General features: G+C 33.9%; 1 protein-coding gene across 5 annotated transcripts in view; it reads left to right on the top strand.

Annotated features, from left to right (window-relative positions):
• Positions 1–18439, top strand: part of RSRC1 (arginine and serine rich coiled-coil 1) — a 355005-nt gene that overhangs the window by 11655 nt on the left and 324911 nt on the right. For all 5 annotated transcript variants that reach the window (XM_072959887.1, XM_072959884.1, XM_072959896.1 and 2 more), the window contains exons 2-3: positions 889–1084; positions 1823–1948. In XM_072959887.1, the coding sequence (XP_072815988.1) occupies positions 891–1084; positions 1823–1948 (320 nt within the window). In that variant the 5' untranslated portion in view covers positions 889–890. The remainder of the gene's footprint in view (positions 1–888; positions 1085–1822; positions 1949–18439) is intronic.

Raw genomic sequence — 18439 nt, forward strand, 5'->3', positions numbered from 1 at the left:
CTAAATATACAAATATAATCATAGCCATATAGAACACAGTTAAAAAGAAAAAAATTACCCAGTTTCACCGCTTAAATATTACCAGTTGTTTTAATTTTTGCTCTTACTCAAGTATACATATTTTCTTAAATTGTAATCTCTGTACATACAGGTTTAAATAATGCTATAATGAATATCTTTCAAGAAAAACTTTTCAGCTATATTCCTAGAAATGAGATTGCTTTGTTAAAAAAGCATCAACATTTTTGTAACTCTTTATTTAACTTGCTTAATTGCTTTTTGAAAGCATTATATCACCACTTTATATAGGTACTAGCAGTGTGAAGAGGTGACTTCAAGTTTAGTACTTAGTTTATAGTACATCATCAGCTTTGGTACTTTAGTCAACATTTCCTTCCCCAAATTTCACAAGTGAAGTGATTATAGTTAATTGTTTCAGTTTGTACTTTGGTGATGATTAATGAGGTCTTATCCATTTAAAATTTTAGAATTTTCAGTTAGAAAAATGTAACTAAAAGATAGTAAAATATCTTTTATCTTTGGGAATGTGAGAATATAGAATTAGGTAGTTGATCCCTAAACCAAATGTCATATAATTAACAATAAGTGCAATTTAAATGATAAGAAAATTGTTATAATGAACTGTCCTTAGGATTGACTCTTTTAAGAGACATTTGAAAAAATTTAGGACAAGTTTACATTATTCATAAATTATAAAAACAGTTAATTAAAAATACTAGAAGAATGTACTAGAGCTGTTTCTCATATGTTGTCATTTTGCTTTAAATAAAACATTTAAAATTTTTATAGAGTAAAAAAAATACTATATTAAGTTTTATCCACTGTTCCATTATGTCAGAATAATTTTCTTTGAATTTAAACCTTTAGAAATGGGACGCCGGTCTTCAGATACTGAAGAAGAAAGCAGAAGCAAGAGAAAAAAGAAACACCGTAGACGGTCTTCTTCAAGTAGTTCTTCAGATAGTAGGACATATAGCCGAAAGAAAGGTGGAAGAAAATCAAGGTCAAAGTCAAGATCTTGGTCCAGAGATCTTCAGTCTCGCTCACATTCTTATGACAGAAGGTGATTTGCATAATTTTACTTATATGGTAATGAGAGTAGTATTCTTTAGAGTTCATATGTTTTTGTACTTTTTAAAAAATGTTTTTGTACTTTTAATTTTTTCTGGGTAAAACACTTTTCTTTTTTCTTTCTTTCTTTATTTTAACATTTTTTATTGATTTGTAATCATTTTACAATGTTGTGTCAAACTCCAGTGTAAAGCATAATTTTTCAGTTATACATGAACATATATATATTCATTGTCACATTTTTTTCTCTGTGAGCTGCCATAAGATCTTGTGTATATTTCCCTGTGCTATACAATATAATCTTGTTTATCTATTTCAAAATTGTAGAATAAATAAAACACTTTTCTTTTAGTAGTTATATGTTTATGAGGGTTAGGTCCCAACCAAAAGATTTTTTTTTGCCCCTAGGCCCAGCCTGTACATCTTAATCTTTTGTCTGTTCTTTGTAAACGAGTAGGTATAAACTGATATAGTTCTCATACCATATTATCTAATAATATTTGGAAGGATTGTATACTACTTAAGACCCCTAATGTCTTAATTAGTAGCTAATCCAATATAAATTATGAATCAGTCTTCTGACTGTTCAAGAGGAGTAACATTTTATCTGTTTGCTTCTAAGGAGTCAGACATAGTAAAAATGAGATGATTCTTTCGAATCTGGATAATTTCTCCTTAATGCCCATACAGATGTTTTATAGTAATAATACTTGATTATATTTTATTTCAGACGCAGGCACCGTTCAAGCAGTAGTTCTTCTTATGGCTCTAGAAGAAAACGAAGTCGAAGTCGTTCGAGAGGTCGAGGGAAATCCTATAGAGTTCAGAGGTCTAGGTCAAAGAGCAGAACAAGAAGGTATGCCATATCAGATATTTGTTGCTTTGTAACAAACTGTCCCTAAATTTAGTGACTTAAAGCAATAATCATTTGTTTTTTCACTATTTTACAATTTTGATTGAGCTCAGCTGGCAGTTCTTCTGCTAGTCTTACCTGGGGTCACTCATGCGGTTTTAGTTATCTGATAGCTTGACTGGAACTGGATGGTCCATTGTGGCTCATTCATGTATCTGGTATTTAGTTTGGGCTGTTGGCTGGGGGACCTTAGTTTTCCTGTGGCTTCTCTTCCTCTAGTAGGAATGGCTGGGCTTTTTCACATGAGAAACAAAGTATTTCAAGAAGATAAGAATAGAAACTGCAAAAATCTCTTAAGATCTAGCCTCAGTAATAACCCAGTGTGTTGTGGAGTGAATCTGTCCCCCCTAAATTTGTTGAAACCCCAACACCCAGTATAAATGTATTTGGAGATAGGGTCTTTATGGAGGTAATAAAGGTTAAATGCGGTCATAATGGTGGGGCCCTAATCCAGTAGGACTGGTGGCCTTATAAGAAGAGGAAGAGAGATATTTCTCTTTGAGCTGCGCACTCAGAGGAAAGACCAAGTGAGGACACAGTGAAAAGGTAACTGTCTACAAAACAGGAATAGAACCCTTATCAGGAACCAGATTATCTGGCATCTTGATCTTGGACTTACAGCCTTTGTGAGAAATATATTTCTGTTATTTAAGCTGGCCAGTCTATGGTTTTGTTATTGCAGCCTGAGCAGATGAATACATGATGTTACTTTACCTGCATTTTCTGGCTGTGCTCAAGGGCCAATAATACAGAGCAAAGCCTGTCTGGAAAGAGTTGTACATTTTGGCTAATGCTAGAAAATATGGTTGAATAGGATGGGACCATGGTGTGGAGTTGACTTGATAAAAAGAGGTTTTTGGAAGTTATTGACGATTTTTGAGCAGAAGAATGTTAGAAATAAAAACAGCTTTTTAGAGAGATAAGTTTCTTTCCTCTGCTCAGTTCTTACTACTATTAGGCTCTAGTTGTGGGGTATATTAACAGCCTGATTTTATTATCTAGGCCTAAAATTCTATAAATGTCTCTGTGAATCTGAAGTTGGATGATAGCAGTAAAGTCCAGATGTTTAGCTTTTCTGGCCTTGTGTTATTTGGCCTCAGCCTCCTCTCCTTTCTATACACTCCACATAGAAGCAGGCCACTCTTTGTTCCATGCCTTTGTTCTCTATACATGTCCTTGAGTTGCTAGCTTTGTTTCTTTAAGCATGCTATTCCAGTTTCTTACATTATCTCTACTCTAAGTCTTCCTACCTTTTGGTGTTCATTTCTGTTTAACCTCTAATTCTCTTCTTCCTTAAATCCTTTTTTGATTTTTATCTTTTTATTCCCAAGTCAAATTTAACCCATACTTTCTCTGACCTATCATCACATTTGGTTTCTGATATGTAACAGTTATATTACAAATATTTTTGTTATTTTCATATATTGTGAACTCTTGCAGGAGAATCTCTTAGTACTTAACACAAAGCCTTGCTTGGTAAACATGCCTTGATTGATTAATTGGGGAAATGAAATTAGCTAAAGAACTGATTTTTGTAGCAAGGAAAAATTTTATTATTTTATTGATTTGTAGAAGGAAAGCTTTTTTTTGGACGTATTGATCTGTCTAAAAAGAGGCTGATTACCAGAAAACGACTTCAACTGAAATTTTCTGTCATTGGGAACAGAAATAATAATCCATCCTTTGCATGGTCTTGATTTTTCAGTTTGTAGAGTATTTTCACATACACTTTATCAGTCTGTCACAGTTTGATTAGGAAGATACAGATCACTCAATTCCAAGTGTCGAAGTTTTAACGTGGGGAGTTAAAAGCTTACATAACCTTTGGAAGGGCTCAGAGAATTAGGGAAGCTGTTACTGATTATTTCAGCCTGAAGCACGGAAGCTGGTTGTTTTCTCAGAAGTCACTGGAAATCTTAAAAACTCGGTCTGTAGCACCAAAGTGGATGGTTCTCAATAAACTGCTTACCTGGGAACTGCTTCTCTACCCAAGTATCTACCTACAACTGCCGCCAGAAGGGAATCTGGAAACATAAATTTCTTCTCTTTTGCAATGAAGGGAGACCTTAAAAGGAATGGCAGTGATGTCTAGTCAGCAACAAACTATCCAGCACATATGCATTTTAGTAAATGTTTTGAGTTTTGTAACTCTTTCAGGCTGTCATGCAGGGTGATACCTTCATTTTATACATAAGGAAATGACTTCAGAAGTTTACTCAAAATAGCAACTTCTCAGCTGCTTGCATTGACAATTACTTCTGCATTTAACTGCAATAACTAAATAATCCAGAGGCACTAAGAAGTCCTAAATTTTCAGAAAATACTTCATTCATGTTCTATACATGATATTATTTTGGAAAATGTATTCTAGGGATTTATTCTTCAAAATACTTAAACTAAATGAGTTCCTAGGTTAATCTTGTTTTCAAGAAAGTTGAACAACTCACTCCTTGAACAGTTTAGTTAATCAACACTTTAATTTAAATAGAGAAGATGTAAGTACATTCGTTCCAGGATCTGCAGGGGTTTGGTTCCAGGACCTGCTGCAGAAACCAAAATCTGAGGATGCTCAGATCCCATAGTTGGTCTTCGGTATCCATGTTTCCATATCCATGTACTTAACCAACTGCAGATCTTTGTAGTACTGTACTGATTGGAAAAAATCTGCTTAAAAGTGGACCCTTGCAGTTCAAACCCATGTTGTTCAAGGGTCAACTATAGTGAATTAAAAAAAAAAGTCCAATGTGATTCTAAATCTAAAGGTATGTTGTTAATGATCTCTGTGCTTCTTAATAGAAAAGAGTGAATTTGGTCATGGAAAGACAAAACCTTCCAGACAACTTTGTTGTTATGTGTCTAAAAAATAATTGAAAGATGAAGCATGTTTTAGGGGGCGGCAGGAGGAGCAAGATCAAATATGTGAAGTTTGTTGCACATTTCCATGGATAAGTTATAGAGTAATTAGATGATATGCTTTTTAGTATAATTTTTATTATGTTCTTCATGAAGTACTCAAGTTGTGACGTATATTGTATCATTTCATGTTGCAACGATGAGAAACCTACTATTACTCACAATATATTTGCTTGTAATTTCCTGAATTCTAGAATACACAGAAAGTAGTTTTAGAGTTGTTGATAGGTACCACTGTGGAAAACAAACTTACAGAGCTTGATATTTTTTATGGTTCTTTTTATCTTTACTCTAGGGTTTTTGGTTCTCCCCCCCAATTCATTATGGTTAGTTTCTCCAAAGAGTTAGGTTTATTTGTTTCTGTTTATATTTTATTTTAGATTTTTTATTCCCATTCAGTTTTTAAAATTGTATTTACTTATTGGTCTCTTCGCCTTTATTTTAGTATATGAAACATTAATATGATTCCAAAAGACAGCACTGTACTATAAGGTGTACACAGAGAAATATCATGCCCTTTTCTTCCTTCTCTCCTGTTCCAAATCACCTCCCTGGGTAACTAATCCTGTTAGTTTGTGCTTTAGCTTTCCTGTTTCTTTTTAAACAAAGTAGTGGTTATATCTATGGCATACTATAGATACTCTTTTACACTTCGCTTTTTCTGTTTGCTAATGTATCTTGGAAATCACTGTATCAATTAATAGTAATCTTACTCATTTTTTTAAATAGCTGCTTGTTATACTACATTGTGTGGATATATCATAATTTGTTTAGCTACTTACCTTGGTGTGAACATTAAGGATATCACCAATATTTTATAGTTACTAAGATGCTATCATGAATAACCTTGTACATGAGTATTTTTGTATGTTTGGAGGTATATCTTCAAGGGAAACTCCTAGAAGTGCAATTGCTGGGTCAAAAGGTGAATAAATTTATACTTTTGTTAGAAGTTGCTGAATTCCTCTCAGTAATGTAAGAGAGTTCTGTTTCCTTGCAGTCTCACCAATAGAATGACATTTTAAATTTTTATTTTATTTTTAATTGAAATTTATTTTTTACTAATTATGATTAGTTTTGTTTTTAATTGAAGCATTATTGACTCACAATATTATATTATTTTCAAATGTAAAATACAGTGATTTGATATTTTCATGTTACGAAATAATCACCACAGTAAGTCTAGTTACCATCTGTCACCATTTAAAGTTATCACAATATTATTGACTATATTCCTTATGCTGTATGTTATATTCCCTTGACTTACTTATTTTGTAACTGGAAGTTTATTCCTCTTAATCTCCCTTACGAATTTCACTCATCACCCTCCCAACCCCCTCCCCTGTAGCAACCATCAGAGGGTTGGTTGTATCTGAATGTGTTTCTGTTTTGTTATGTCTGTTCATTTGCTGTTTTTTAGATCCACATGTAAGTGAAATCATATGGTATTTGTCTTTTTCTGTCTGACTTATTTCACTTAGTGTAACGTGCTTTAGGTCTATCCAGGTTGTCATAGATGGCAAGATTTTGTCCTTTTTTAAGGCTGAGTAATAGTCCACTGTGGGTGTGTGTGTGTGTATACGCATAGCTTTATTCATTCATCTGTCGATGGACACTTAGATTGCTTCCTTATTTGGCTATTGTAAATAGTGCTGCAATGATGGACACTTAGATTGCTTCTATATTTGGCTACTGTAAATAATGCTGCAATGAGCACAGGGGTGCATATATCTTTTTGAATTAGTATTTTGGTTTTCTTGGAAAAATACCCAAAAGTGGAATGGAATTGCTGGATTATATGGTATTTCCTTTCTTTTTTTTTAGTACAATATGTTTGTTTGATTGATTGATGTCACAATGTGTCAGTTTCTGGTGTACAGCTTAATATTTCAGTCATGCATATACATACATATGTTTGTTTTCATATTCTTTTTCATTATAGGTTTAGTATTTCTATTTTTAATTTTTTGGGAGAACTTCTGTACTATTTTCCATAGTGCCTTTACCAATTTGCATTCTCACCAGCAGTGGACAACAGTTCCTTTTTCTCCTTATCCTTAATTTCTTGTCTTTTTGTTAATAGCCATTCTCATAGGTGTGAAGTGATTTCTCATTGGGGTTTTTATTTGCATTTTCTTGATGATTAGTGATGTTGAGCATCTTTTCATGTCTCTTTGGGTCATCTGTTTGTCTTCTTTGGAAAAACGTCTATTCCGGTCCTCTGCCTGGAAAAAATTGGATTTTGTAATCCAGTTTGTTTTTTTTGATGTTGAGTTGTATGAGTTCATTGTATATTTTGGGTATTAACCCATTATCAGATATATCATTTGCAAATATCTTTGCCATTCAGTAGGCTGTCTTTTTGTTTTGTTGGTAGTTTCATTCACCTTGCCAAAGCTTTTTGGTTTGATGTAGTTCCATTTTTTTACTTTGCTTTTGTTTCCCTTGCCTAAGGAGACATGTTCAAAAAAATATTGATAAAACCGTTGTCAAAGCCCTTACTGCCTTTTTCTTCTAGAAGTTTTATGATTTCAAATCTTACATTGAAGTCTTTGATTTATTTTGACTTCATTTTTGTATATGGTGTGGAAAAGTAGTCCATTTGGATTCTTTTGCATTGTGGTTGTCCAGTTTCCCTAGCACCATTTGTTGAAGAGATTGTCTTTTCCCTATTGTATATTCTTACCTTTTTTGTTGTGAATTAATTGCCCATGTAACTGTGGGTTCATTTCTGGGCTTTCTATTCTGTTCCATTGATTTTGTGTGTCTGTTTTTATGCCAGTACCATACTGTTTTGATGATAGTCGCAGTGTAGTACAATTTAAAATCAGGGAGCATAATACTTCAAGCTTTATTCTTCTTTCTCAAAATTGTTTTGGCTATTCAAGGTCTTTTGTGCTTCCATACAAATTTTAGAATTATTTGTTCTAGTTTTGTAAAAAATGTCGTGGGTATTTTGATAGGAATTGCATTGTATGTCTTCTTTGGAAAAATGTCTGTCCAGATCCTCTGTCCATTTTTTAAATTGGATTATTTGGTTTTTTGCTATTGAGTTGTATAAATTTGTTATATACAGTTGACCCTTGAATGACTTGGTATTTGAATTGCAAGGGTCCACTTATATGTGGATTTTTTCCATTACATAAATATTACAGTACTACACTATCCAAGTTTGGTTGTATACATGGATGCAGATCTGGGGATATGGAAGGCTGAAAGTTATATGTGGATTTTTGACTGGGGGGGCAGGGGGAGTTGACACCCCAACCCCTGAGTTCTTCAAGGGTCAACTGTATTTTGGATATTAACTTATTAGATACATGATTTGCAAATATTTTCTCCCATTGAGTACACTGTCTTTCCATTTGATTGATTGTTTCTTTTGCTGTGCAGAAGTTTTTTCATTTGAAGGTTTTCCTTTCCTCTATGTCTTCTTCTAGCAGTTGTGGTTTCAGGTCTTATGTTTAAGTCTTTAATTCATTTTGAGTTGATTTTTGTGTATGGTGTAAGATAATGGTCCAGTTTCATTCTTTCACATATGGCTATCCAGTTTTCTCAACACCATTTATTGAAGAGAATATTCTTTCCTCATTCTATATTCTTGGCTCCTCTGTTGTAAATTAATTGATGATGTACACATGTGTTTATTTCTGAGCTGTCAGTTCTTTTCCATTGCTTTATGTGTCTGTTTTAATGCCCAAACTATACTGTTCTGATGATTATAGCTTTGTGATATAGATTGAAATTAGAAAGCGTGATTCTCCCAACTTTGTTCTTCTTTCTCAAGATTGTTACGGTCATTTGAGGTCTTTTGCAATTCCATACAAATTTTAGGATTATTTGTTCTATTTCTGTGAAAGTACTAGTGGACTTTTGATAGGGATTATATTGAATCTGTGTATTATTTTGGGAATATATTAATTTTATGCCCTACTTTTATTGCTTGAGTTAGTTTCAGTATTGATTCTTTAGAGTTTGTCAGATACACTATTATATTGTCTGTAAATAGAAATAATTTTACTTTTTTCCCCAATTTTTCTACTTCTGTTTGCTTTCTCTCATCTAGTTACATTGCCTTTTACCTCCACTAAAATATTGAATACCAGTGGAGATGAAATACATCTTTGTCTTTTTCTTGATTTTAGTGTAAGTGCCCCTTGTGTTTCCCCTTAAAAAATATACTGGTTCTGGGGTGAGAATATCTCTATTTTGTCATGTTAAGAGAGGGTCTGTCACTGTTTTTTTCCAGGAATGGATATTGAATTTTATTGAAGGCTTTTTTTTTAATCATCTGTGGATATAATCATTTTTCCCCCTTAGAGCTATTAAGGAACTAACCTTGCATTTCTGGAGTAAATCTCATTTGGTCCTGGTGTAGTATTTTCTTAAGGTGCTGTGGGATTGTGTTCACTAATTTTTAAGTTTAGTACTTTCACATTTATAGTCATACATGATGATGGTCTTTTTTTTTTTGGCACAGTGTTTATCAAGGTATTATTCTTACTTTATAAAAAGAATTGGGAGGGTTTTTCTTTATTTTTAATGCTGGGGAACTATTTGTGGAGCATTGGGACTATCTGGTATTCAAAGTTTTGGTAGATTTGTGAAAACATCTGGGCCTGGTGCTTTTTTGTTGAATGGTGCATTGGTAACTTTATTTATTTGACAGAAATACAGTCAGTATAAAGTTTATATTTCTTATAAGTTTAATATTGGTAAACTGTATTTTTCTAGTGTATTATCTATTTCATCTGCAATTTGAAATTTATTTGCCTGAAAGTCTGCAAAGTAATTTTTTATGACTTGAAATTTTTTCTTCCGTCTCAATGCATATTTTTCTCTTGTCGTTTATTATTTTGTGTATCTATGCATTCTCCTTTATTCGATTACATTGACAAGTGAATTGTCTATTTTAATTTAAAAGAAATCATTTTGATTTATTATTTAAATCTTTTCTTCCATTTTCTACCTTAGTAATTCCTACTTTTATTCTTATTTTCTGCTTTGTGCTGTCTTTGGTTTACTTTGTTATTCCTTTTCAAGTCTTTTGGGCTGGGAATTTATTTATATTTGTGCTTCATTTGTATTGATAAAAATATTTAAGCATATGAATTTTCTTCTAATTACTGCTTCAGATATATCTCATAGGTATTTTCTAATATTTTTATGAAAAATTTCAAGGATACAGCAAAATTGAAAGAATTTTACAGTAAAGACCCATATGTCTACCACCTAGATGTTACCATTAACATTTTACTTATTACTTCATCACATATATATATATTGATCTATTCCTCTCTCTATCCATTAATTTATCCTAATTTTTAGATGCATTTCCAGTGGCAGACATTATAGGCTTTCCCCTTAAATACTTCAGCATACTTATCATTGAGTAGAGTTCAGTATTCCTTTACAAATTTTTCCTTTTGAAAACAAAAACTTTGAAATTTTCTTTTGAGGCAAAATTTATATGCATTGAAGTGCACAAATTCTGAGCATACACTGGCTGAGTTTTGATGTATGCATATACCTGCCAAATATATTACCATTACCCCAGAAAGTCCCCTTGTAATTGTTGCCAATTAATTCCTGTATACATTCACCTCAGAGGTAACCACTGTTTTGATTTTTTTCAACTATAGATTAGTTTTCATTAGTATTACAAATTTTTATTCAACGTGATACTTTTGAGATTCATCCATGTTGTGTATGTCAACAGTTCATTCCTTTTTATTATTGAATAGTATTCTATCGTATGGCTATATCACTTTTTTAATAGAATTTTATGTAAATGTAATCATATAGTAGTGATATTTTTCAAGTAACCTCTTACAGTAAGCATAATGCTTTGATTTATGTATCACTACTTTGTTCTTGTTTATTGCTAAGTAGTGAATATACCACAGTTTATCTGTTTTCCTGTTTATGGGCTCCTCCCTGGGCTATTTCTGGGTTTGGCTATTATAAACTACTATAAACATTTCTTTCAAAAATGTTTTTGTGGATATCTGTGTTCATTTCGCTGAACTGAAAATCTAGTAGTGGAACTTCTTAGTCATAGTGTAGGTGTGTCTTTTAGAAGAAACAAATATTTTCCAAGTGGTTTTCCGTGGCTGTATCATTTTATATTCACACCAAAAATGTATGTGCATTCCCATTACTTACAAACTCACTGACACTTGGTGTATTAGTTTTATTAATTTTAGCAAAAGTGGTGGGCTTGTAGTGCTATTTCATGGTTTTAATTTGCATTTACAGTTTTAGCTTTTCTGTATCTATTGTGCATTCAGATGATTTTTTATTGTGATTAAAACACGTAAAACTTATAATTTTTAAGATTTTTAGGGTACATTTTAGTATTGCTAACAATGTGCACATTGTTGTACAACAGATCTCTAGAACTCTTTTCACCTTTCATAATTGAAACGCTATACCCTTGAAACAACAACTCCCAGTTTCCCCTACTCCCCTCTCCTGGCAATCACCATTATACTTTTGTTTCTATGAATTTGATTGCTTCAGACAACTGGTATAGAAGTGGAATCATGCAGTGTTTGTCTTTTTTTATTTCCTTATTTCACTTTGCACTATGTCCCAGGTTTTATGTATGTTATAACATGGGACAGGATTTCCATCTTTTTTAAAGATGGAGTAAATATTTCTCTGTGTGTGTGTACGTGTGTACGTACACCATATTTGCTTTATCTTTTCATCCGCTGATGGACATTTAGATTGTTTCTACATCTTGGATATTGTGAATAATGCTGCAATGAAGATGGGTGTGTACATATTTCTTCAGTACCCTGTTTCAGTTCTTTTTTGATATATATCCATAAGTGAGATTGCTGAATACCTGTGGAAGTTCTGTTTTTAAATTTTTGAGGTACCTCCATACTATTTTTCCATAGCTGCTGAACCATTTTACAATCTTACCAATAGTGCACTGGGGTTCTAGTTTCTCCACGTTCTTGTCAACACTTGTTAATTTTTTTGATAGTGGCCATCCTAACAGATAATGAGATGGTATCTTGTGTTTTTGATATGCATTTTGCTGATGATTTAGTAATGTTGGAATTTTTTCATATGCCTATTTGCTGTTTATGCATCTTCTTCGGAGAAATGTTTTTTGAGTCTTTTGACCAGTTTTTAAACTGGTTATTTGTTTTTCTGTTTGTGAGTTGTAGGGATTTTTAAAAACAAAATATATTCTGTGTATTGACCCCTCATTTGAGGTATGGTTTGCAAATATTTTCTTCTTATTTGGTAGATTGTCTTTTAACTGTTTATTGTTTTCTATACAGAAGTTTTAAGGTTTGTGTAGTCCTATTTATCTACTTTTTTGGTGATATCTTTATATGATTTTGATATCAGGGTAATAATGCTGGCTTATAACATGAGTTTGAAAGTGTTCTCTCCTCTTCAATTCTTTGGAGCAGTTTGTGAGAGCTTGGCATTAATTCTTATTTAAATGTTTGGGAGAATTCTGTAGTGAAGCCATCTGGTCCTGGGCTTTTACTTGTTGGGTTTTTGATGACTGATTCAATCTCCTTACTTGTTATATAGGTCAGTTCAGACTTTCTATTTTTACATTATTTAGTTCTGGTTGATTGTTTATTTCTAGGAATGTATCCATTTCTTCTATGTTATTTAATTTGTTGGTGTACAGTTGTTTATAGTAGTCTATAATCCTTTTTATTTCTTTGGCATCAATTGTAATGTCTCCTCTTTCATATCTGATTTTAGTTATGTGAGTCTCTCTCTCTTTTTTTTTCCTTAAGGGCTTACGAGTTTTGTTGATCTTTTTGAGAAATGAATTCTTTTGTGTGTGTATGTGCTTTTTTTTTTTTTTTTGGTTAATGGACTTTATTCTTTTAGAGCAGTTTCAGGTTCACAGTAGAATTGAGCAGAAAATACGGAGAGTTCGCACATAACCCTTCCCACCCACACATATATACTCCCCTACCCTCAACACCCCTCATCAGTGTGGCATATTTGGTACAATCGATGAACCAACATGGACACATTATTATCAACCAAAGTCCATAGTTTACATTAGGGTTCACTCTTGATGTTGTACATTCTCTGGGTTTTGACAAATGTATAATGACATGTGGCCACCACTATAGTTTCATACAGAATAATTTCATTGCCCTAAAAATCCCTTGTGCTCCATCTATTCATTCTTCCCTCCCTCTCCCCAAACCCCTGGAAACCACGATCTTTTTATTGTTTATGTAGCTGTGCCTTTTCCAGAATGTCATTTGGTTGGAATTGTACAGTTTGTAGCCTTTTCACACTGGCTTCTTTCATTTAGCAATATATGTCTTTTAAGTTTCTTTCATGTCTTTCATGGCTTGATAGCTCATTTCTTTTTTTTTTTAACTGCACATATGTTTTTAAATTTACATATATGCACTGTTCATTGTTTCTAAGAACATTTAGAGCATTAGCTTTTTAAACTTACATAGTTATCAAAGGATTAAAGCCATCCACAAAGTAAGAATTAATTCAAAAAGATACATACACCCTGCTATTAACAGCAACATTATTTATAGTTGCCAAGATATGAAAGCATCCTAAATACACATCAATAAATAATGAAGATGCAGCATATATCTATATCTATATATGTATTACATATATGTATATGTAATGGAATACAACTCACCCATAAGAAAGAAGGATATTCATTCACTTTTTTTTCCACTTCAAAGACCAGAATTTTATAACCAGCATAAATATTTCCATTACATCAAAAACAACAAAATACCCAGAAATAAACCTAACCAAGGAGATTACCTATACTCCAAAAACCAAAATGATAGAAAGAAATGGAAAGATTTCTTGTGCTCTTGGATTGGAAGAGTCAACACTATCAAAATGGCTACACTACCCAAAGCAATCCACTGATCCTGTGCTACCTCTGTCAAAATACCCATGATATTCCTCACAGAACTAGAATAAACAATTCCAAAATTCACAAGGAACCACAAGAGACCTCAAACAGCCAAAGCAGTCTTTCGTAGGTCTTTTTTTTCTCTCTCTCTTTCTTTCTTCTTTTTGTTCTCATTCCTTATGGTTTGATGACTAGAGAAGGTCCTTTAACATTTGTTTCTAAAGCTGGTTTGGTGATGCTGAAGTCTTTCAGCTTTGGTCTGTCTGTAAAGCTTTTGATTTCTCCATCAAGTCTGACTGAGAGCCTTGCTGGGTAGAGTATTCTTGGTTATAAGTTTTCCCCTTTCATCACTTTAAATATATTATGCCACTCCCTTCTGGCCTGTAGAGTTTCTGCTGAAAAATCAGCTGGTAACCTGATGGGAGTTCCCTTGTGTGCTATTTGTTGCTTTTCTCTTGCTAATTTTAATATTTTCTCCTTATCCTTAATTTGTAAATTTGATGACTATGTGCCTTGGTGTGTTCCTCTTTGGGTTGATCCTGTGTGGTACTCTCTGTGCTTCCTGGACTTGGGTAACTATTTCCTTTCCCAGGTTGGGGAAGTTTTCAGTGATTATCTCTCCAAAAATTTCCTCAGGTCCTTTCTCTCTCTCTCTCCTCTTTCTGGGACCCCTATAATGTGAATATTAGTGTACTTCATGTTGTCCCAGAGTTCTCTTAAACTAGCCTCATTTCTTTTCATTCTTTTTTTCTGTTTTCTGTTCTGCAGTAGTGATTTCCACTAATCTGTCTTCTAGCTCACTGATCCATCCTTCTGCCTCATTTAGTTTGTTCTTGGTTCCTTCTAGTGTGTTATTCATTACAGTGATTTTATTCTTCAACTCTGTTTGGATATTCTTTATATTTTCCAACTCTTGACTAAAATCTTCCTCTTGAGTTCTCTGAACGTCTTCGCCATCATTACTTTAAACTCTTTCTTAGATAATTTCCCCATCTCATCATTTATTTCTTCTTCTGGGATTTTATCTTGTGCCCTGGCCTGGGAGATATTCCTTTGCTGCCTCATATCATCTATCTTTCTATGTGTTTGTGGATTCCTTCCCCAGGCTTTGGGATTGTTGATTTCTTATTTCTAGTATCTGCTTCTGGTGGGTGAGGCTGGGCTAGAGGCTTATGCAGGTTTCCTGGCAGGAGGAGCCAGGTGCCTGCCCACTACTGGGTGAAGCTTGGTCTTGGACCTCTGGTGGGTAGGGACATGTCTAGAGGCCTTTGTGGCTTAGGAAGTCTGCCAAGGGGTGGGGCTGTGTTCCCACCCTGTGTGTTGTTTGGCCTAAGGCTTCCCTACAGGCTGTTGGGTGCAGCTAGGTCTTGGCATCCAATCAAGATGTCAGCCTCCAGGAAAGCTCATGTAGATGAGCACTCCCGGAATGTCTGCTGCCAGCTTTATGTCCCCTGGGTGAGCTGCAGCTGTACCCCATGTCCCCAGGAGATCCTCCAAATCCAGTAGACAGGCTTGGCCAAGGTTCCTTTGAAGTCATTGCCTCTACCCTTGGACCTGGCACATGTGAGTTTCCATGTATGCTTCCCAAGTGAATGGAGCCTGCGTTTCCCCCAGTCTCATGGGGCTCCCAGAGCCAAGCCCCGCTGACCTTCAAAACCAGATGTCCTGGGGTCTCCTTCTCCCAGTGCTGGAACCCAGGCTGGGGAGCCTGACATGGGGCTTAGAGCTCTCACTCCTGTGGGAGGGCCTCTGTGACAACTATTCTTCAGCTGGCAGGTCGCCCACCCTGGGGGCTATGGGGGCCCAATTATATTGTGAGCATGCCCCTCCTACTTCCTGCTGTGGTTCTCTCTTTATGTTTCCAGTTGCAGAAGATCCTTTTTGCTAGGTTCCAGTCTTTTTTTTCAATGGTTGTTTAGCATTCAGTTATGGTTTCGTTGTGTCGCTAGGAGAGGCAGGCTCCTCCATTTTGGCTGGAAATCTTTGAAAAATGAATTCTTAGTTTCAATGATTTTTAAATTGTTTTTCTATATTCTATTACAATAGTTCTTCTCTAATTGTTATTAATCTCTTTCTTCTGCTAACTCTTCATGTGGTTTGTTCTTTTTCTAGTTCTTTGAGATGTAAAGTTAGGTTGTTGGTTTGAGACCTTTGGCCTTTTTTTAGTATAGGCATTTCCTGCTATAAATTACCATCTTAGGACCATTTTTGTTGCAACCCGTATGTTATGTTTTCATTTTCAATTGTCTCAACATATTTTTCTAATTTCCCTTGTGATTTCTCCTTTGACCTATTGGTTTTTTTCAAAAGTAAGTTGTTTAATTTTTACGCATTTATGAATTTTCCAGTTTTTCTGCTGCTCTTGATTCCTAGTTTCATTTCATTGTGGTCAGAAAAGTTACTTCATATGATTTTAGTTTTTTTTTAAATTTGTTGAGACTTATTTGTGACCTATCATGTGATCTATCTTGAAGAATGTTCCATGTGCACGTGAGAAGAATATATATTCTGTTGCTGTTGGGTGGAGTGTTTTGTATATGTCTGTTAGGTTCAGTTGGTCTACAGTGTTGTTCAAGTCCTCTGTTTACTTATATGTATTCTGTGTAATTGTTCTATTCATTGTTGAAAGTGGAGTATTGAAATCTCCTATTATTATTGTGTTACTCTCTATTTTTCCTTTCAATTCTGTCATTGTTTGCTTCATATATTTGAATACTCTGTTAGTAGGTGTATGTATATTTATAACTGTTTTATCTTCCTGGTGAATTGAGCCTTTTATTATTACATAATGTCTTTTTTTGTCTCTTATGATACTTTTTGACTTAAAACCTATTTTATCTGCTGTAAATAGGTCTACCCCTACTCTCTTTTGGTTACCATTTGCATGGAATATCTTTTTCCATTCTTTTACTTTTAGCCAATTACTTTATTTACACCTAAAGTGAGTCTCTTATAGACTGCATGTAATTGCATCTTTTATTTGTTTATTTATTTATAAAATTTTTTATTGAAGTGTAGTTTATTTACAGTGTTAGTTTCAGGTGTATAACAAAGTGATTCAGTTATAAATATACAAACATATATATATATATATATATATATATACAAATTTTCTTTTTAGATTCTTTTCCATTATATTTTATTATAAGAAATTGAATATAGTTCACTGTGCTATACAGTAATTTGCATATTGCTTTTTATCAATCCATTTAGGCAGCCTGTCTTTTTTTTTTTTTTTTAACATGGAAACTCTTTGGAGTTGTTTTTTATAGTAGTGAGCCTGTCCTGTTTAAAATGTAGTCCTTTGGATGAGATGTACTGACTTAGCATTCAGACTTAGAAAATCCAGAAGGCAGAGGTTGGGTGGATACATGGCTCAGTTTGGAAAATCAACCTGTCTTTTGACTGAAGAATTTAAGTTATTTACATGTAAAGTAATAATTAACATGAAAAGACTATTGCCATTTTGTCAGTTTTTTTGAATCTTGCAGCTGTTTTGTCTCTCTTCTTCTCTTGCTGCCTTCCTTTGTGTTTAGCTCATTTTTTATATTAATGTGCTTTTACTCCTTTCTTCCTTTTGTTTATCTTCTATAGTTATTTTCTTTGTGGCTATCATGGGATTTACATAAAATATGTTATAATTTAAAAAAAGTATTTTAAACTGACAACTTAATTTCAATCATATACGAAAAAACCTACTGTTTTACACCTGCTCACCAACCAAAATCTCACATCTTTATTATATTATGTATCTATTAGCATTTTTATAGCTATAGTTATATATTTTTTAAAGACCCTATCTTTCTAGTAGTTTTAGGTTCATAGCAAAACCAGAGGGAGGTATAGAGATTCCCCATGTATCCTCTGCACCTACACATTCATAGCCTCTCCTATTATCAACATCCCTCACACCAAGAGTGGTACATTTGTTTCAATTAATGAACCTACATTGACACACTGTAATTATCCGAAGTCTATAGTTTGCATTAGGGCTCACTCTTGGTGTCCTATAAGCTGAGTTTAGACAAGTGTATAATAACATGTATCCATCATTATAGTTCATATAGAGTAATTTTGGTACTGTAAGTATCCTCTGTGCTCTGCCAGTTTATTTTCCCTCATCCCTCCACCCTCTGGCAACCACTGATCTTTCTACTGTCTCCATAGTTTTGCCCTTTTCAGAATGTTGTACAGTTGGAATCATACAGTGTGTAGCCTTTTCAGATTGACTTCTTTCACTTAGTAATATGCAGGTTCCTCAATGTCTTTCATGGTTTGATAGCTCATTTCTTTTTAGCCCTGTGCAATATTCCGTTTGCTGGGTGTATCACATACTACATTGTCTGGATGTATTTATTCACCTTCTGAAGGACATTTTGATTGCTTCCAGGTTTCAGCCATTATGAATAAAGCTGTTGTAAACACCTGTGTGTACATTTTTGTGTGGACATAAGTTTTCGACTTTGGTTAAATACCAGGGAGTGGGATTGCTGGATCATATGGCAAGAGTATGTTTAGCTTTGTGAAAAACTGCCAGACTGTTATCCAAAGCAGGTGTACCATTTTGCATTCCCAACAGCAATGAATGAAAGTTCCTGTTGCTCCATATCCTTACCAGCATTTTG

This window comes from Vicugna pacos, chromosome 1 (genome assembly GCF_048564905.1).
Source record: "Vicugna pacos chromosome 1, VicPac4, whole genome shotgun sequence".
NCBI classification, from domain to species: domain Eukaryota; kingdom Metazoa; phylum Chordata; class Mammalia; order Artiodactyla; family Camelidae; genus Vicugna; species Vicugna pacos.